The following is a 21264-nucleotide window of genomic DNA, read 5'->3' as shown; positions in this document are numbered from 1 at the left end:
GGTGTTCCTCAAGGATCCATCTTGGGACCAATTCTTTTCAATATCTACACTTCAGATATTCCCGCACTCCCATCTGATGGGAAACTGTCATTATTTGCAGATAACACTGCCATCATTTACAAGGGCAGAAGTATCACAGAACCAAGATCTAAACTTCAAAGAGGATTAGACGCTTTGTCAGGATATTTCAATAATTGGAAAATATGCATAAATGCAGCAAAGACACAAGTCATATTGTTTCCCCACAAGAACACTCCGAAGCTTGTTCCTCCACAAAATATGACAGTCAGTCTTAATGGCAATAGTATTGAATGGTCTTCAGAAGTAGTGTATCTGGGTCTAACTTTCGATCGAAAGCTTACCTTCAGAGCACACATTGACAAAACAGACACAAGATGCAACATTTTAATCAGGTCATTGTATTTCCTGATCAATAGATACTCTCGATTATCTCTAACGAAGTCGTGCCTACTATGGGCTCCGCAAATTCTTCCAACAAACTCCGACCCTGTACGAAGTGTACCATATACAAATCCCTAATTCGACCGGTTGTTGTCTATGGACACGAAGCAGAGACGGTGCTTGAAGAGGACTCACAAACACTTGGTGTTTTTGAAAGCCGAGTGCTCAGAGCAACATACGGTGGTGTACAAGAAAACGAAATATGAAGAAGAAGAATGAACCACGAACTAGCGCAACGCTACGACGAACCCAGAATCCAGAAAGTCGCCAAGGCTGGACGAGTGCGATGGGCAGGGCGTGTTGCAAGATTTCCGGACAGTAACCTTGCTAAGATGACGAGCGAGCGAGGTGATTGGACCAAGTGGAGCAGGACTTGGCAAGAATCGGTGCAGCCGGGAGTTGGAGAACTGCAGCCATGGATCGGGTTTATTGGCGAAAAGTTGTGAAGAAGATCTAATCTCTCAATGGGATGTAAAATCATTGTAAATAAATGAATAAATCGAATTAATATTCTATGTAAATGAAAATTGCAGGTGGCAGAAAAATCTCGTACGAATGTTGTGTCTAACGATGATTTTATATTGTATAGGTAAGTTTCAGTGTTAGAATCAAAAAAACTGTGTATTAACGCTTCTGTACTCGCGCGCAAAATAATAACTCGTATACTTGCGCACGGCATCACAGACTGTTTGGTCTCTGCAATATTGCTATTGCGAAGTTCTAGGCGTTTTTGGTATTTATTCAAGGAAAAAGATATAATTGAATGAAAAAACTCCAGAAAATATTGTCCGCGCCGGGACTCCTCCTCGAAAAGCTCCCACGCCTGAACAGGCGGAGCGGACTGATCGGAAAACTCTGTTAACTCTTTTTGAGTCTAAAAAAAGACTATTGGTTTCGGTGGATAGAAAACTCGCTGCTTCCTTTCGATTGTTTATTGGTGACGGTTTACAAAGAATTGAGATGAGATGCTGTGTCGGTGACCGGTATTTATACTGCTACTGAGATGTTTCGTGTGTGATGTCTATTGTGCACAAGAACAGCGTTTGTGTTATCTCGTCTGTTGAGTGTTATCTCGGGCTACTCTAACTTCATTCGCGTTGTACGCGACATACCGGCCACCAATGAAATATCTGTTTCATTCAAATTCAATTTTACAATAATATTTTAATTCAATTCACTATTCACAATGCTTATTTTGGGTTAGCAGCGGGTGCTGCGTCTTCATCAGGAGGTCCAGTCACTTCACCAGAAGTGGGAGTAGACTTCATCTCGTCATCTATTGGTAGAAGGCAGATCTTCACGATCGGCCGATCGAAGACTGCGCCGGATGCCAGTTTGATGGTAACCACACGGACGAGGCTATCCGCGCCGGGATGGACTGTTGTGATTCGGCCCACACTCCATCTGAGTGGGGGTAAGTTGTCGTCCTTCAGGAGTACCAGTTTGCCGACCAGAACATTCGGCTGTCGATAGTAGTGCTTCGTCCGTTGCTGTAGCTGGGTAATGTAGTCCGTTGACCACAATTTCCAGAAGGATAGAGTTCGTCGTTGCATCTCCTGCCACAGCGAAAGCCGGTTCTCGGGAATTTGGGCTAGGTCGGGCTCCGGGATTGATTGGAGGGCTGATCCGACCAGAAAATGTCCCGGTGTGAGGATTTCCATGTCGCTTGGGTCCTCAGAAAGCGCAGTCAGTGGGCGTGAGTTAAGACAGCTCTCAATCTGACACAGAATGGTTTGCATAACTTCTGCTGATAACGAATCAAGGCCAATAACTCTCCGGAAATGGTGTTTGAATGCCTTGACAGCGGCCTCCCATAGGGCGCCAAACGTGGGTGCTCTAGCGGGAATGAAGCTGAATTGTATCGATGAGTCAGCACAGAAGGACGCTACTTTCATTTGCAGTTGCTGATCGTTAAGTTGTTTGCAGAGATTCCGTAGCTCCTTGTCTGCGCCCTTAAAGTTGGTTGCGTTGTCACAAAACAGGGCGATTGGTTTACCCCTGCGGGAAACGAAGCGTTTCAATGCTGCAATAAACGTTTCGGCGCTAAGATCGCCTACTAATTCAAGGTGTGCGGCCTTCGTGGCCATGCAGACAAATACTGCAACGTACGCTCGGATTGGTGGAGCAGATTTCATTCGACGTAACGGGATCTTCAGCCAGACGGGTCCAGAAAAGTCAATTCTCGCACGAGCAGGAGTGATGCGCACCTTCGGTAGCTGACCCATCAGCTGGTGTTCTGCTCGAGGACGAGTGCGATAGCAGCGTACACAGGATCTTACGTGCCTCCGTGCCAGGTTACGGAGGTTCAATGGCCAAAATCTTTCACGGATGTGTGCAATCATTGCACGAGGGCCAGCGTGGAGGAGTTGCACGTGCACTGAATCGATGAGTAGAGAGGTGAATGGGTGGCCTGCAGGTAGGATCATCGGATGTTTGCGGGTGAATGCATAGGAAGAATGATTGAGCCGGCCACCGACCAGGAGTAGACCATCGTGGATGAACGGATTCAATGTACGTAATGGTGACTTGCTGAGTTGTGCATCATCTTTGGCTTGGAGATTGGTGATTTCGTTGCTGAAGTGTTCTTCTTGTACCACTTTCACGAGGCTTATTAACGCTTGGCGGAGTTCATCTGAGATTAAATGCGGAATGAGTTGCAAATCGGATCCAGCAGACTTGATCCGACAGTGATGCACGAACCGGCGACAGTATGCGACGATGCGGGTGAGTCTAGACAGTGACGAATAGCGTGTGAACAGCGTGCAATCAGTGACGCCTGATGATCTGGTAACCGCTGCAAGCGAACAGAGCGTCGCTTCAACGACTTCTGGTGGAAATTCCTTTACATCCGGAACAGGAAACATGCTTGGCCATTCTGAACGGTCAGACGATAGCCATGGTGGACCTTTCCACCACAGGGCATTGTTGATAAGTTCGCAGGGATCGCAGCCCCTGGAGATGAGATCAGCCGGATTCTCCAACCCGGCGACGTGGCTCCAAATACCTCCTTCTGTTAGTCGCTGTACCTCCGCGACACGGTTTGCCACGAAGGTGTTGTAGTGCGATGGTGGATTTTGCAGCCAATGCAGGGTGATCGACGAGTCAGACCAGAAGAAGGAATTAATATTCATATTGAGATTTAGCATAACGTTTTCGTGTAAATGACTAAGGAGAACAGCAGAGCAGAGCTCTAACCTAGGGATTGATAGGGTCTGGATAGGAGCTACTCTTGACTTCGCTGTTAATAGGCGAGTTGTGGTGATACCATTCGTGCCTACACTTCTGACATAAATGCATGCACCATATGCATTTTTGGATGCATCGCAGAACCCATGAAGCTGAATAGTTTTTCCAGAACCTGGAGCTTTCACTAAGCGTGGAATAGAGAATGATTCGAGCGTATTCAAACCTGGTCTATAATTTTCCCACACTTTGCAAAGCGAGCTGGGGAGCACTTCATCCCAGCCCAGTTTCGATTTCCAAAGTAACTGGACAAATACTTTGGCTGTGATGACAATTGGTCCCAGGATTCCCAGAGGATCAAAAAGTTTGGACATCTCGGAGACCACGATTCGTTTCGTGATTGGAGCATTAATGAAGCATTCTGGAACTTTGAATTTGAACGTATCTGATTCCGGATGCCAAAGCAGACCTAGCGTGCTAATGGATCCTTGAACATGGTCAACTGTTACAATCGATCTATCATCTTTCAAATTTTCTGGGATGTTTGACAATACTTCTGATGAATTCGAATTCCACTTTCTGAGCTCGAATCCTGCCGACGCGAGGATGCTTTTAACATCAGAGTACAATTGTACTGCTTCGTCTTCATTGTCAGCACCGCTGAGAAAATCGTCCACGTAGAAGTCTTTTCCAATTCTTTCAGCAGCATCATCTTCGTTCCTCCGATGATCGTGAGAAAGTTGCTGGAGACATCGGATAGCTAAATTCGGAGCACATGCAGTGCCGTATGTCACCGTAGTCAACTCATATGTACGGACGTCTGGATCAGTTTTGCTTTGCCAATAAACACGCTGAAGACTTCTGTCATCGGGATGTACCCATATTTGGCGATACATTTTTGTTATATCTGCAACGAGTGCAATCTCGTACATACGAAACCGTATGACGATGGCATATAATGAATCCTGAACGGTCGGCTCCACCATGAGGCACTCGTTGAGCGAAATTCCCGTTGAGGATTTGCTAGATCCATCGAAAACCACTCTACATTTTGTGGTGGTGCTGCTTGGCTTGAGCACGGCGTGATGAGGGAGATAATACGTGTTGGAATTTTTGGTATCTTCGGATGGAATCACTGGAGCCATATGGCCGAGAGCAATGTATTCTGTCATAAAATCAGAATATTGCTCCTTTAATTCTCGGCTCTTGATAAATCGACGTTGCATCCACTGAAATCGACGAAAAGCACTGATCTGGGAATCGCCAACTTGACTCAACATGTTTTCCTTCTTGAGGAGGCGCACAACAAATCTGCCTGATTTATCTCTGATGGTTGTTTTAGAAAAATGATCTTCACAACATAATTCTTTTTTCGAAAGCCCACGGTTCCGCGGACAATTCTCGACTTCCCAAAATCGAGTCAGTTGTTGATCTAAATCATCGGTAGTACAAAGCATAGCGACTCTTCCAGAGTCTCGAAAGGCTGTACCGGTGGACACAGGACCACTAACTATCCATCCAAGTAAGGTACGTTGGAGAACAGGCTGGCTTTCAGGAGACATGGGGTCCACTTGAATTTGACCTTCCACCAGAAGGCTGAAGAAAAGTTGAGCAACAATTACCATGTCTATCTTCTGCGGTTTTGCAAAATCAGGATCAGCTAAGGTCACCTCGGAAGGAAGTTTCCAGTGTGAAATGTCAATCGGTCGAGCTGGTAAATCGTTAGTGATCCTTGGGAGGATACTGAAAGTCAGTGTGTGTGAATACGTGGTGTCGATGGAACTGAAAGTGGCGACGGTGCAATGTGTGCTGTTGACTGTAGCGCCACCCATGCCTGCGATGACCGTTGTTTGCTTTTGACGGTTCAAGCTCAAAAGTTGAACGATTCTTTCGGTGATAAAATTTGACTCGGAGCATGAGTCCAGTAAAGTTCGGACGAAGGTGGATTTCCCAGATGGACCGTGGACCCTCACCACGGCGGTGGATAACAAAACAGTTGAGTAGGTGGTATTCGATGACTGCGCTGCAGCTAAAGCATTGGTGAGTGGCTGTCGGGTGGCGGACGTGGTGGTTGATGTGGATAGTGTGGGAGTGGATAACTGTGCCGAAGTAACAGGTTCACTACCGGCGGTGGCGTTGGTGGTTCGTATGTTCACAGGTGATGAATTCATATTGGTGTAGGTGGATCGATCGTTGGGGGAGAGTGGATGTAATAGAGAATGATGTTTTTCGTTGCATTTTCTACAGGATTGAGATGAGAAATCACGACTAAGGTGTTTCATAGATACACAATTCCAACAAAGCTTTTTCTTGCGGACGACATCTTGCTTCTGCTCAAGTGGCATTCGTTTAAAGACTTCGCAATCATAAATGCGATGTGATTGGTTGCATACGATACAAGACTTAGGTGAAAACGATTTGGAAACAGCTGCAGCATGGGCGACAGACAAACGAGATTTTTCTTTTGGTGATAATATTGCTGGACTACCACTATTCAAGGATATTAAGATCCCAGCTTGATCTTTCAAAAATGTAATCAATTCATTGTAGGTAGGAATCTTCTCCTTATCGCAGGCTGTTGACCGCTCCCATTCCCTCAAAGTGTTATGATTCAATCGACTACACACCATGTGTACCAGCAGAGAGCTCCATCGTTCAGTTTGCTCCCCCAACGTCGATAGAATTCTTACGTGACGTTCAAATTGGTCAACCAGGGCTAATATCGCATTTGAAGATTCCTTCCTCACAGGATCAATGGCGAACAGTGACGCAATGTGATTTTTAATAAGCAAACGTTTATTATCATACCGACTTACAAGCAGATCCCAAGCGATTTTATAATTATCGCCCGTTATGTTAGTTGTATCGAGTAGCTTTTTAACAGGATATTTGAGTGCGGCCATCAGGTAATGGAACTTATCCACAGCAGCTAAATTTTTGTTGTTGTGAATTAAACTACGATATGCGTCATAAAAAGGAATCCAATTGTCAATCTCACCATCAAAACTCGGCAAATCAATTTTCGGTAAACGTACAACAGATGTGGAAATCTGAGGGGAATTAGCGGAAGCATGATGATTCGGTTTGTTAGTTGTTAGGAAATCATGTAATGTATAATATCGTTTTTCCATTTCGTTACGATCTTTCACTAGAATAGCTTTAGTTTCGGATTTATCCTCCATTAACAATTCCACGGCGATGGATGTATCAACAAAGCGATCATATAGTATATCCAGTCTCTTTAATCTAGATTCGATTTTGTCTTGATCAATCTCGGCATCGTAGTCCTCCACAAAGCTCTCGATGGTTCTAATTGCCTCCACCGTCACACTCAACATCTTAGATCGTTCCCGCAGCGAAGTCATGGTATCAGCTGGGAACGTCACGTAAATTAAAACCACCGAAAACCACCACAGTCCACATAAAATACTCAAAATACGATGCCGGTCCACTCCCCTACACAAAATTCCAAAAACTTTGACTACTCTAGTTGTGTACTCACCAGTCGAATACCAACCCAATGCAACCAAACTCACTCTCGATGATAGGTTCCGATACTTGAATCTGGAACCGACAGGATCTTCGACAGGTTTTCACGCGAAACCTGGGAAACGGCGGAAGTAAAGATGCGGGTTTATCGTTCACACCCGAAAACCATTGTCACACACTAGCGCTATACAATTAATAGTGTCCACTGCGCTCAGGTGGAATCCAATTTCACTTTCTTTTTGAGATCAGTTAACACTTATTATTTTTCGATTTAAAAATCGCACAACCGAACAATAGAAGGAAGCTGTGATCTCTTCTAAACCAAATCACAAGATGGTGCGTTGATCCTATAAGAGATCTGATGAAGCCTATTGTCCCACAATGGACAATAACGTTGATACTACAATACAAGTAGCGGCGATGTCGCGGAAAAGCGACCACACTGGCGGTGATTCAGCGTCGATGCAGCAGGTTCTATTCGCGTTGACCCCACAATGGATCTGAGGAAACCTAATGTCCCACAGTGGACGATAGCGTTGATGCCACAACAAAAGTGGCGGTGATATCGCGACAAAGCGATGTCAATGGCGGTGATTCGGCGGCAATGCAGAAGATTAAACTTCACGTTGATCCCACAATGGATCTGTTGAAAACCTCTTGTCCCACAATGGACAATCGCGTTGATGCTACTACAACAGTAGCGGTGAAGTCGCGACAAAGCGACGGCAATGGCGGTGATTCTGCGACAATGCAGTACGGAGTACGGATTTAAAATCCGGTTCGAAGGACCACAAAGATGTCCGCGCCGGGACTCCTCCTCGAAAAGCTCCCACGCCTGAACAGGCGGAGCGGACTGATCGGAAAACTCTGTTAACTCTTTTTGAGTCTTAAAAAAGACTATTGGTTTCGGTGGATAGAAAACTCGCTGCTTCCTTTCGATTGTTTATTGGTGATGGTTTACAAAGAATTGAGATGGGATGCTGAGTCGGTGACCGGTATTTATACTGCTACTGAGATGTTTCGTGTGTGATGTCTATTGTGCACAAGAACAGCGTTTGTGTTATCTCGTGTGTTGAGTGTTATCTCGGGCTACTCTAACTTCATTCGCGTTGTACGCGACAAATATTATTTCTCCAGCTTTGTTCAATTTCCTCCTTAAAACGAGATTATTGTGAAGGTCTGCGAGACTGCATGCGCGAGCATATGAGGGTTAAATGAGGGCAAGTCGAATGTGGTGAACCAACCAGTTGCAGCAGAACTGTATGAGCATTGGTAAAGGACGAAATTAGATAATACAGTCATGAACCAGGTTTACTGATGAAATTGTGTCCTGGGGAAGATCTGAGCCCATCCCATATCACAATATCATACGCCGTTTCTGTTCATAGAATCCAACATTATAATTTTGAATGCGCTTATTAAGCAAACAATCGTGAGATTGATCCCAGGACTTCATTGAATCAATAAATCACTCGAGGAATATCAGGATTCCATCTCGAAAAGATGATCAGCCGTCAAAAGAAGTGAAATCGGAAATATTCATCATTGAAACGTTAAAATTCCTCCCCACTTATTTATGATTTAGAACAGGCTCACCATATACTATGATGAGCATACGATGTGGACAAAAGCTCCATAAATTGGCTTTATTCCTATAGAATTTTCATTGTAGTCATATTTATTCACAACAGCAAGGATCTTTTTCGGGGATCGCACTGACTCATGAAAATTCTACTGATGTGTTGGTCTTTATAGATTTTTGAAGAGAATATACATATTACGAATTATTTGTATATTACTTGTTCATTCAAACATGTAGTTGACCAAATAAAATTATGCTCTAGATTTAAATGAATTCAAGGTTCGATAGATTGAAATTGAACCGGGATTTTGTTTGACAAAATCTAGATAAGTAATTTTGGAATGTAATGTACCTTACAATCAAAAATCTGTTATTAGTTTTTGACTTCCTTTTTTTCGCTGTGTAATGTTTTTCCAATGAAATAAAAAGCCGAAGAAATCACCTGGCTTAGTGTTTATTCCAGAATTCACAAAAAGAGACTACACCTATAGACTCTTTCAAAAAATAATGACAATGACACATGACTCATCAAACATTTATGCTTCCAAAAATGCAGGTTTTTTCAATTAAATACAAATTGCTATTACGCAAATACCCCCATGAAACAACGAGTCGTGAAAAGTCCTTACCTCTTGATCCATTCAAAAAGAAAGTATCACATGCATACTAATTCAAAACGTTTATCATATTCAAAATCTGATGCGGGTGGAAAACGATAACGTTTCGATTTTCCCTATAAATGTACCAAGTCGTTCCTCTACCTATCAGTACAGTACAACTGTTGGTAGAGGACTACATCAACTAGGAGTTTATCAAAATTTTACCATGAAATTCTTTCTTTTGCTCGTGATCGTTTGTGCTGTGGTGGCTGGCGAAAGCCCAGGATTTTTCATAAAACTTTCAAAAAGCGTTCCTCGCATTGGACGTCGAGGAAGTTTGGAAAATTTCTTCTTGAAGCAGTCAAAAAGCGTGCCAAGAATCGGCAGACGCGCTAGTTTCATAGCAGAACATTACCCTTCACAAGGCGATAACTGGTTAGAACGATTAGCAAAGCGTCCACAATCCAGTAACGATGAACCACTGGGCAGTATTAAAGTCTACAGTAAAGTACGGCCCCTTGATCTGCACAGAATTATCGACATTCTCTCCGACGATCTGTTCTGTGGATCGGATCTAAAATTCATTTCCTGGGACGTGTTGGACAAAGCATTGGAAGAGGATCCGGAACTGATGGGTAAACTTAGTGCATTGGCGCGTGACAAGGAAGTTCAACAGTTGAAACAGTTGTTGACGGACAATAAAGAAGAAATCGTTCAATATGTACCAATTGAAAGTAGCGATCCTGTTCTTTCCAACAAGGCCTATATTTATCGCACCGATGGAGACAACAAGGAAAAAATAGAATATCAACAGTGATCAGTGATGAAGGAAATCGCAAACAATAGAACATAGAAGATGATCAAGATATACTATTATTGTGTATGGTGTTTTAATATAAATAATGAATCAACAAACTTATATTTTTATTCCATTTAAAAGACGTTAAATAAAGATAATGTCTCAAATTATGTCTCGTTTGCTATGCTTCGGAAATGGGGCTCTGATCTCGTTCCTGGTTCTGAGTGTTGAATTATTTCATAGTTTTGCTTTAGAGTTTTTTTTCCATTGCATTTGTTGACTTTATTTTGATATTAAAATATTACAACAAGAGATATCGATCTTACACTCAATGTATAAAATTCATTGCATTCACGGATCAAACCACGAACACCGGTGGCTTACGAAGACAGAGCGACGCCAATTTTATTCTCTATTTAAAAATGCGATTCGACAAAAATGTTACTTTGGCTCACCCTGCATGAGCGTATCGACTGATGTTTCATTTATATAATCCCAACGTCATGAAATGAAATACATAATTGATGCTGAAAAGTGAGTACGTGATGAGTGAGAGCAAATGTCGTCTATTCCTATAGGTGTATATTTTAGAACTTTCAAATTGGTGATTAGAAGGCGCGCTTAACACGTTGAGTCCCGCTTTGGCCTTTGGGGATCAACACTGAGCCTTCCACGTGGTCCTCGTCGGTCACTGTATCCCTAGGACTGATACTGAATTTTCCGTCTGGTTCACGTCGGTCCCATCGGTAGCAAAAGCTTCGAAGCACTAATATATTTTGACGTGGGACTACGTCTAATTGGAATATATGGGGGATAAAGTGAAAACCTAAAAACAGAATATGCAGGAAAAAATGAAAGATTTTGAATGTTTATAACTCGAACATTTCTAAATAGATCGAAAAGATGCTTGCATCAATTGATAGGAAATATTTCTACGCATCTATTACAATTAATAAAATACTTTTTTCTCCTGAGATAACCAATTGAATGACTGTGAAATGTCAAGCGCTATCTAAGCACCCTAACTGCCCCGTTTTTTTTTGCCCGATTTACGGTTTCCCCAACACAGGCATCAAAACCAAGGTGTCTGGGGAAATTGGCTTTTCAAATACGTGCAAGTTGGAGGAACTTTTGTTCCCACCGAAATGTGTTCCCTAGCACAGCCATCAAAACCAAGGTGTTTTACATTACATAGCGTTTGTTAAAATTCTTTAGCAAATCTGTTGAATTCTATTGATTTTTAAAATGGTTTCATTCAATCAATAGTTTAATTAATACAAACAAATTTAGTAATCAACGGTAGCCCCACGTCAACCTTGCGTTTATATCATAGATATAACCCATCCATTTTTTTGTTTTAATTTGTAACTTGAGCCAAAGGTCTGGAATGTATATGAAATACTTGATGGTTATTATTCATTTACTAAAGCTGTATTAAAATGAAAAAAAACGATGGAAAAAATTTGTTCGCGCGCAACCGTACTTAATTTTCGGATACTTAACAGAAAAACACAGAAATACATGCATGCATGGTTTTATAGAAGCGGCTGAATGGCGGTTAATTCAATCGTTTCCCCCTCTCTGCTTTGAGGTGTCGACAGCGCATAAAAGCAAATGAAAAATGGAAGAGCAATAGTAAGCGTCGTTTTTGGTCTTGAAGAACCGATATTAATGGTATTATATGTGTCAATAAAACAATTTATCTTTAATTTTCACAGTGTGAGTGACGAATTGCAAGCAATTTGAATTTCTTGTGAAAGAGGTAGTGAATCTATTATCCCTCGATTGGACGAATAAGCACTTATATTTCCATATTTCCATTACATGAAATAAATTTATTTTCTCTAAAATATATTTATTACATGGATCTTGTGTTTCATCTATCTAGCGTACATATCCATTACGGAAGCCATGGTAAACGCCAGAGCAGGAACCAAATCCACACCCACACACAGGAACCCTGATAGCGCAGAGAGTAGCAGAAACTATGACCAAAACAAACGAAAGTATTAAACTTTACAGGCTACAATCAACCGTTTAGAAATGTGTATGCAGCCTAAGCAGTGTTTGAGTATCGATCAATATCGAATGATACACAATGTGTCATGTGTGTAACCTCTCACGAACATATAACCAAACATGAGTGGATCATTCTGATACTTGTATGAATGACAGTAATCACTTGTGTTACACTGAATGATTGAACAAAGAGAGAAACGAAGACTGTTGATTGAATATCCGAGCTGTACCAAACATCGCACACCATTTTCGAAGCCTGCATACAAGTTATGTGTACCCGTGGCCGAGTGGTTAGTGTCTCACATTATCCGACTTGCACTGTGATCACGCGTATTCTAGAGCTTGCCACTCAGAATGCTTTCAAGGCGTGTTATTTGGCATAGAAATCTCAACTAAGTACAAATAAAAATGACGCAAGTAATACTACGTTGAGACGGCGAAGTTCCTCTAGGAACGTTAGTGCCATTGAAGAAGAAGAAGAGATATGGTCATACATATACACACTTGTGAAAGAATTTCACTTGTGGAAGAATATTAAACAGTAAACTATAAACTAATCGGTAGCTTAATGTAGTTTTTAACAGTTACAGTTTCGGGGATTTTTTTTATAATGGACAATATCGACAAGAAAATAAGAAAAAGAAAAGGAAGTTTCTAGAAATCCTTTTATATCATCTTTTTATTTCCCATCTAAAAAAAGGCATTAATTCTCAGTTTACCAAAAAAACAGAGACAAAGAATATTAGAAATATGTAAACTTTATATTCCAGAACCTTTATCATCTGGTAATTATGTAGAAGGTCATTATACATTCTTCTCTTCGATAAAAGACTCGAAAAACACGCAACAACTGCATGAAATGTAAAAAATATGTTTGTTTCGAGCATGCAGTTATGCTATGTTCTGATTCTTACTCCAATGGAACCACAATCAATTAATACGTTTTTATGTTATTTTATAGCTCTTCATACTTCCATGAATTATATTCAGTCGCTTACTTTTAATTAATAACAGTGAAAAATTCGAATTTCGTTATTTGTGTTGGAGTATCAAACATTACTCTATTTTGAGAAGGCTGAATTAATGACTATTAAAACATAATGAACACGAAGAAAACATATTTTTTGGAGTTTTTTCATTCAATCATACCCTCTTCTTCAAAAAAAATGCCAATAAAGCCTGAAAAATAAACAATGGCAACATTACAGAGAAGTTCAATTTCCGGTCTGTGACACCGTGCGCGAGTATACGTGTTATGATTTTTCACGCGAGTACAGGAGGGTTAAACACAATTCTTGTTCAGGAGTTTTTCCCTACTTGCAAAAGAACGTTTACTTCATCACATAAATAACATATTTGTTAAGAAAAAGTTTATTTTCATTCATAATTCTTATTTTGTATATGAGTTTACTGCACCTGAAATCCATTATCACTATCATTTCCCAAAAGCGGAGCACGAAGCTCCATGCCATCAACACGAATTGACAGTTGTTTGCCATGTCTGTTAGTATTAGTACAATTCAGGCAATTTTTCGTCCCATGTGATAGTATGTGTGCGCTATTGACGATTGTTTATTGATTTTGAAACCAGTTGATAATTTGCAAGTGATATGGATGCTGAAATTTTTATTTCACTTCTTCAGCAACTACCAGTGCTGTGGAACAAATTCTGTGATACAAGTTTCTGTTCAAAGAGAAGCAATGGTCACAGGTGCACGATGTCATCATTGAGCATATTGCCACGGACTGTGTTATTAACGGTGAGTTGTGTCTTTCGACAAGCAGATCGAGTTATTTAATTAACCTCTATTTTTTTGTTCACAGGCAACATCCCTTATTTGAAATTATTCCTGAATTTCTGTGTATTCCAGTTTGACCTGACCCGGGACGCGATCAACGACGAGACCAGTGCCTCAAAATGTTCCCATGCCCGATGCCAAAGCATTGGTTCTGTCAGAACGAAATTCCAGCTTATCTGATTCGGTCATTCTTTGCCCCGGATCCGCGTATTGATAGTTGTGATGCGAAATGGGCTCGAGAAGCTGCCCCTGCCCCAGGAGGCATATGTTGAGCGCGAGGAATTGCGGCATATGTTGAGCGCGTTCTTGGACGAGGATCTGCGGAAGCAGCAATGGAATAGTGTTTGAACGAATTATAATGTTATTTTAATCGTCTTTTGACGTAGAACTACGTCTTTCATTAAGGGTGCCAAATCAGAAAACAGGTCACGTTTTTATGAAATAAAGTTAACGTTAATAACTATTTTTGCCGTGAATGGATTTTGACGATTTACATACTAAACGAATAGGAAATACCGTAAGATTTGTTTGATATGTTATATATTAGAATCTCCTGGTTTGTAAATAGTTAAAATTCATGTAAACTTTAAGCGTTTCTATTTTCCCCTACATTTGTTCTGTCCATTTGTGTACTTTCCCGAACAGAGCTGTCAATAACGAGCAACTTATCGACGACCAACGGAGGGGAAATCGTAGGATTTAAAGTCTCCGTGAACAAAGGAAAAGTAGAATAATGAAGGGGAATACTTGCCTACAGTATAAATAGTGGATCTCGCTGAGGCTAACTTCCATTTGGCATCGGACTTTTGAGCAATCCAGTTCACTTTGCTTTCGCTGCGCTTCGATCTTAGATTGGACCCCACCAGTGGTAATCCAACTTGGATATCGTCGTGTGATTTTTTCTGTTCGTTTTTCGCGTTTTTCGTATCGTGTGTTTTACGTGGATTACGCGTTAATATTGATCATAATGAAGCATTGCTACTATTTTCGAAGTTGTTATTAACGAAAAGAGTTTATTTCCCTTGTTTAGTCACCAAGAAAGTAAATGTCGTTCTGGAATTTTGTATGTGATTAGGTTTCGCTTGCCAGTAACAAAACTTCCTCCACTAAGGGTGACAGCTGCGCTTCTCTCAATCATGAAAAAGTAATGCAACTTTTCTCAAGGCCAGTAATATTAACAGATGCGTTTCTTTTGAGAATAGCGCAAAATGATGAGAAGTGTTTATATTTCTGGTAGTTTCAAGCCACCAATGTATGGCTCTGTATGCATGCTATGGCGAACGCTTGTTTGGCGCTTGGTTTACGTTTCACGAACGATGCCTAGAGGTGCGATTTCTTTGAGGCAATACTAAATAACATGTAGCATGATATTTGATACTTGCAACGGTTATCATTGTTGAAAAGTTGTTGTTGTTTCCATGCGGTGCCAAAGATATATTTATGCAGAATAATGGTGCTGGTACAACATGTATATAATCAACTGTAGCCGAGTCTATGTAAATTGCGAAAAAGCCCACCGGAATAGCGTTCGAGGTAAATTTCCAATGCATTGCCATGAAATAAATACGATCAGCTAGTGTATTGTTTTGCGAGGGCAAGAATGAATCATCAATCAATTATCGTCAACTGATTCTACAATGAAAAAACCGTTCCAGAGATTATTCTACTAAGCAGTTGTTTCTAAAATTTCACAGCATTATAGAATAATATCCGAAGGTAAAAGCAAGCGACTTATGAAAAATAACAGCGTAGTTCTGTAAATATCTACGGTCCGCAGGGCCAAACGGTACGAAGCCAGCTCACGCCATTGCTTGAGAATCAATCGACACGGATATCGACTAGCTTACGAAACACTTCTTACCTCGTCAAGAGTCTGCGGAGAAAGATGACCGCCAGCGCTGACGTACCCACATCCGCTGTGCCGTACTGTCAAACTTGACGTCTGTCGTACCACCATTGCATGACAGTGTTACCAGTAGTTCAAATGTGAGAGAAACGAATCTATTATTGTTAAGCCCAGCATGCACCTTACAAGTTCTACGTCACAATGCGGTCGTATCTTGGACACAACCTCCTATAATTTTTTTTAACTGTAATAGTGAAATAAAAACCACTCTCGGTGAATGGATGTACATACATGCTCTTGTAGGCAAATTCGAAGATAATTACAGAAAGTGAACACATTATGTATATAAATAAATAGTGCCGCTGGCTTGTTACGGAATGTTATTATTATTGGTTCATCAAATTGCACTTTTATCTAACCGTGTTTCTGAGACTGTTGAAAAAATATGTGGCAACGTATGAAATGAATCATGTTATTTGTGGAAGCTTGGAAACAAAATAATTATACGTATGAATGAGTAAACCACAACTAGGTTAAAGTTAGTTTTTGTAAAATTATTCTGAAGTGGGGCGGAAGTATTTACGATAGGTACGATATGAACGCCGATATGATGCAGGATATGCGTAATGTCCGTGAGGCCTGGTCTCACTTTGACCATGCTCCTGGTGTGCCACTTCAACATTCGTCCCTATGTGCTCACCAAGGGACATACATATGAGAACGCTGATTTTAAGATTTTCCGTCTGCAGTCAGCTGTATGTAACCGGAATATTTGCAGCAATGTTTACCTGTCAATCCACTATATAAATAAAAGCATGTATGTGTTTGTGAGAGATGTACGGTTTTGTGTAGTGAGAAGTGTCTTTCACATTGTTATCCGGTTATCCGTCCAAACCCAGCGGCGCTTTTTGAAACCGGTCCGGCAGAAACCGGATAATGTGTAATCGGCCTAAATGCCACTGAAATGCGGGAATATGACGACAAAAAATAAGCGATGTTAAAAAAAAAGTCGAAGGCCCAGGTCGTCTATAAACAAAACAAAGATAGGCGACCCAAGAACATTTCCCTGCGGTACCCCATATGGGATGAGATTGATTTATAATTATCAATATTGCAAAAAATTGTTATGGAGTATTTTTTGTGCAAAAATCTGATTAAGATTTGACTGAGCTAAGATTGCTCGAAATTGAACAATTTTCGAGACGCGACTGATATTTGATTTTGATTAGTGTTTCAGCTTGTATTACGTAAACCTTTATTTTTTAGTTTCGAATCTGCATAATATAAGTTTTCATAAACGATGAAGTTTTCACATTTTGATGTTCAAACGTAGTACCATCCTTATAGCATTTTTTCGTGCACAATTAAACAAAATAAACCGTATTTTGGGGTCCCTCGTCTTGCCATGTGTTTCAGTTCAGTGCAGTTGCGCAACAGCTCCGATCTGTCATGAACAGTGTTTGTGTGTTGGTGTTAGTACACTCTGGTGGTCAGTTCAAGTCGCAACTTGCAGTGGATCCGTACTTTGCGGACTATTCCCCTTCAGTGATTAGCTGACTCTTGACTACGCGATTTGGTGTTCGGTGGTATTCATTCCGGTTTACTTTATTTTCCATAGTGCAAGTGCTTGCAGGAATTCCAACGGTGTTCAAAGTTGGTTTGGATTACGACAGTTCTGCCTCGAATCGATGAACCTGGCTTTCGGGAGATTTCGAAAGAGCGATAATAGTTTTACAGCACAGGTGGATTGTGGCGTGAAGTGATCAAGAGAACGGCATAATATCGTTCGCGTTCTTGTGTGCTTTAGATTTATGCGATATGTTCCTGTTGGAAAAAAATTGCGCAAATTGAATTAGTGGGTGCCGCTGGCGAATCGTCCGTAAGAAGCCTTCCAAAAACAAGAAAACAAAAATATACACATCATTCTTTAGTGCAACAGTAGTGTCCCGTAGACGAGTGCAGAGGAATTTCGCGCACGATTACATAAAACAACTTCAACGCACTTTTGAGGATTGGAAGTGCATTTTCCGGCAGCAAAAAAAAAACACCCATTCATCGGAGGAAAATTTGAGTCCAATTTTGTCGTCGTGGTCGCAGAATTTCCGCTGAAAGTGTGTGCGAGAGATTGCTGTTGGGTCATCGTCAGCAGCAAAGTCCACAAGTTAAACTCGCTATCGAAGGGGAATATGAGAAAGGTGTAATCATAGAAACGTCATCCATTTTGACGTTTCGATTCGCGAAAATAACCCGTTCCGTTTGAAATGGTTATTTTTTTTCTTTAATTTCTAGGGGAGTGTTGGTATTGAAAAATATTTTGACCATCGTGAAGCTTGAAAATTTGTGAAAAATCAAAATAGTGAAACGAAGGCAGAAGATATCTTCAAAATTCTATTCGGTTGTGAAGTGTTTTCCTGGAGTGTTGTGAAAATTCACAACAAACAAAACGCAGAAACCCCAAATCGTTGACATATGACAGTGTTTTTATTTTGAATCGCATCGCATTTATCAACAAGAGTAGTCAATCCAATTGATTATTACGCATGACTCTTCGACCAAAGGTAAGATTCAAAGTGATCAGTTATTCTACTCTCGTCTCATTGTAACCTTGAACTTGCGTATGACTATGCTTTTACCGTTGTATTTACATATACCGCTATGATGTGTAGCGGAGTAATAGAGAGCGAGGGGGAGAAGAATGAAGATGATCCCTCTATGATAAGGTCTGCCACAACATCGAGGAAAAAGGAAAATGATTGGAAATGCACATCACCGGGAAGCGCTGCTGTTGAGAACCATGTTCTTTTCTCCTTCTGTGGAGCGTGGGCGTTGAGTAGAAACGATGAGTTCTATTTATAATTTTTTCCCTCTGCTCGCAATAGCCGATTTGTACTTCACACTTCTCCTAGTGGGTTGGCTTTAGTGGCCCGAAGAACAAAGCATCAAAAATCCATATTGCGCTGAATAATATACAAATACAATGTTTTATTACTGCTTAGAATGTACAACAAATACAGAAATGATTGGAGTTTAGCCATCTCCAACAGATGAAATATTGAATCACATTGAAAGATAGACAATCACAGACTCGATTATATACAGTTTGATTTTTTTTTATATATTTCAAATATGATTTATTTCAAGTAAAAAAAGATACATAAAATGAATTGTGCCTAGGACACGACCGCATTTTCGACGTAGAACTACGGAATAATATTATTCAATCCACTTGTTTATCAATACGAATATCATTTTAAAATGCATCGTAATTTTTGAAACAACTTTTCAGAAGAATATTTTAGTGGTGTGGAAAGTGTCGTAGTTTTATAGAATCAGTTGAAAATGGGTGAGTTATATTTCATTCTTTCCTTTGCGAGTACAATACGATTAGCACGAGAAGATAAGTAAGCATCGCAAGCGTTATTTTTATTTTTAATGTTATAACTTTAACAGTTATTGTGGTGATCTTTTTCCAGTTGACGTACACACGCTCACAGGCAATTATATGTTCGTTCCATCACCACCATCCACATTTCCGACATTGAACTTCGTTTTCCGAGTTTGAGAAGCAACAAAACAATAATGGATTTTCAGGTGGAATGAATACACTATTAAAATAAAAATTATTAATAAAAAATTATTTTTCTGCATCGCATATGTATTTTCTGTAAAATAGTAACACATTTTTTAGCAAATTGTGAAAATGTATTATACGAAAAATGTGTTGTATTGTTATAGATACTTAGTAATATTTCCTTGCGATTCATGTATATATCTCTGCGAACAATCGAACAATGGCAGAATTGCAGCTTGAATCGCAATATTTCCTCTCTCTTCACTCAAACTATAAACACTTTGGCTTCTATAATACGCCTGAGGTCGGAACGAATCCCAGCTTATATCATAGTAATGTTATATCTAAATAAATGCAGTGTATGACCATATTTCAAAATTCTGGATAGTCTTCCATATCCTCACTTGCCCGCCGTGTCACCGAGGATGATGTCTCTGAGCTAGTGAAATCTCGTCTACAAACCGAGCAATCCGTCGATGTTCGAAAACTTGTGCGAAAAGATGCTGATCTAAATCAATAAATCAATAAATCAAATAAATCAATAAATCAAATCGTATTTATTTCATTCAAAATCAGAGTAGATTTACAGCTGAAGGAAACGGCTTTGGATCCATAAATCTGGTCTGAAGGAATATACTTCAGGGAATTCGAGTCGCAGGAAACCAACAAGGATTTTTGGGTACCAGCGAAACATCCGCGGATTGGCGAAGGAACCCCAGTAACAGCTCCATCGCAATGGGTCATGCTTCGAGCCGTTCGTCCTGTCCACAATTTCATCTAGTAACGGAACGCACATCTAACGTCTTTATGGAAGCCCCCAAGCCACCTAATACAGTCGAGCATCCCAACTTTTTTACCGCAACCGTTCCGTTCCTGTGTTCGGAGTTGGTGAGGGGGTCTTCCAATGTGCTAATTCAGCTGGATTGTTAAGTGAACCGGAATGCACTGAAGAAAGCTCCATGGGAACCCCTAGTCCACTCGACACAGTCTATCCTGTCGTCGGAGTCGTTCCGGTCCTGCTGTCGATGTGCGGCCAGGGGTTTCCCACCCACCTGCTCAAGGCAGGTACCAAAAAGATACCGATCTCGATCCTGCTGATTAATCGTCGCCCTCTAGCATACGTCGGTGAAAGAAATGTGTGTTTATTACCAGAATGTTGGTGGTATTAACACCTGCATCAGCGATTATTTGCTCGCTTGTTCTGATGATTACTACGACATCATCGCTTTGACGGAAACTTGGCTTGATGACCGTACTCTATCCAATCAAGTTTGTGGACAAAACTACGAAGTCTTCCGAACGGACCGAAATCAGTTCAACAGTACTAAGTCATCTGGAGGTGGTGTTCTGATAGCTGTCCATCGGCGTTTGAAAGCCCAGCTAATTGCTGAAAACGCAGGTCGTGTGTCGAACAAGTTTGGGTTTCGATAAAACTAGCAGCGAGAGTTCTGCATATTTGCGTTGTGTATTTTCATCCCGATCGCATTCGAGATACCGCATTGATGAACGTTCATGTACAATCGCTGTCAACAATAGCTGCACGTGCGCTTCCAGCAGATGAAATTATCATCTTTGGTGACTGAAGATTTCTGTTCGCTGATCCGGCCAAATCGACATTTATGCGGGTACGAACGTCTTATTAGACGGCTACAGCTCCAACTTGCTTCAGCAAATCAATTCCGTTAGTAATGAGAACGGCCGCATGCTCGATCTTTGCTTTGCGAAGCTCCGACACTATCGGTAGCATCAGCGCCTCTTGTGAAATTAGTACCTCATCACTTTCCACTATGTTTGACCCTGGAAGTCTCTGTGAATAGTTTCAGCGCCGTTGAGAACTTTCTTTTTAGTTAGTCATAGGATCGTTTAACCCAGTGGTTTTCAACCTTTTTTGCTCAATTCCCCCTCTATATCAGCA

The 21264-nt window shown here is 40.9% G+C and overlaps 3 protein-coding genes across 4 annotated transcripts in view; 2 read left to right on the top strand and 1 right to left on the bottom strand.

Annotated features, from left to right (window-relative positions):
* Positions 1-1652: 1652 nt before the first annotated feature.
* On the bottom strand, positions 1653-7010 carry LOC129773185 (uncharacterized). Its single transcript, XM_055776762.1, has one exon. The coding sequence runs from the start codon at positions 7008-7010 to the stop codon at positions 1653-1655; it is 5358 nt and encodes a 1785-aa protein (XP_055632737.1).
* A 2494-nt stretch (positions 7011-9504) lies between these two features.
* LOC129779775 (uncharacterized) lies at positions 9505-10221 on the top strand. Its single transcript, XM_055787469.1, has one exon. The coding sequence runs from the start codon at positions 9542-9544 to the stop codon at positions 10130-10132; it is 591 nt and encodes a 196-aa protein (XP_055643444.1). The 5' UTR covers positions 9505-9541; the 3' UTR covers positions 10133-10221.
* A 7087-nt stretch (positions 10222-17308) lies between these two features.
* LOC129775040 (protein kinase C and casein kinase substrate in neurons protein 3) overlaps positions 17309-21264 on the top strand; it is a 116116-nt gene continuing 112160 nt past the window's right edge. The window contains exon 1 of one of the 2 annotated variants that reach the window (XM_055779215.1): positions 17309-18336. The gene's annotated coding sequence lies outside the window, so the exon portion shown is untranslated. The remainder of the gene's footprint in view (positions 18337-21264) is intronic. The other variant, XM_055779214.1, reaches the window with a different exon arrangement.

This window comes from Toxorhynchites rutilus, chromosome 3 (genome assembly GCF_029784135.1).
Source record: "Toxorhynchites rutilus septentrionalis strain SRP chromosome 3, ASM2978413v1, whole genome shotgun sequence".
Classification (NCBI taxonomy): Eukaryota; Metazoa; Arthropoda; class Insecta; order Diptera; family Culicidae; genus Toxorhynchites; species Toxorhynchites rutilus.
Note: the sequence above shows the minus strand (reverse complement) of the source record. Positions and strands in the feature narration are given on the sequence as shown.

Excerpts from the sequence above, each read along its gene's own strand:
- LOC129779775 (XM_055787469.1), top strand. The coding sequence starts at position 9,542 with ATGAAATTCTTTCTTTTGCTCGTGATCGTTTGTGCTGTGGTGGCTGGC.
- LOC129773185 (XM_055776762.1), bottom strand. The coding sequence starts at position 7,010 with ATGACTTCGCTGCGGGAACGATCTAAGATGTTGAGTGTGACGGTGGAG.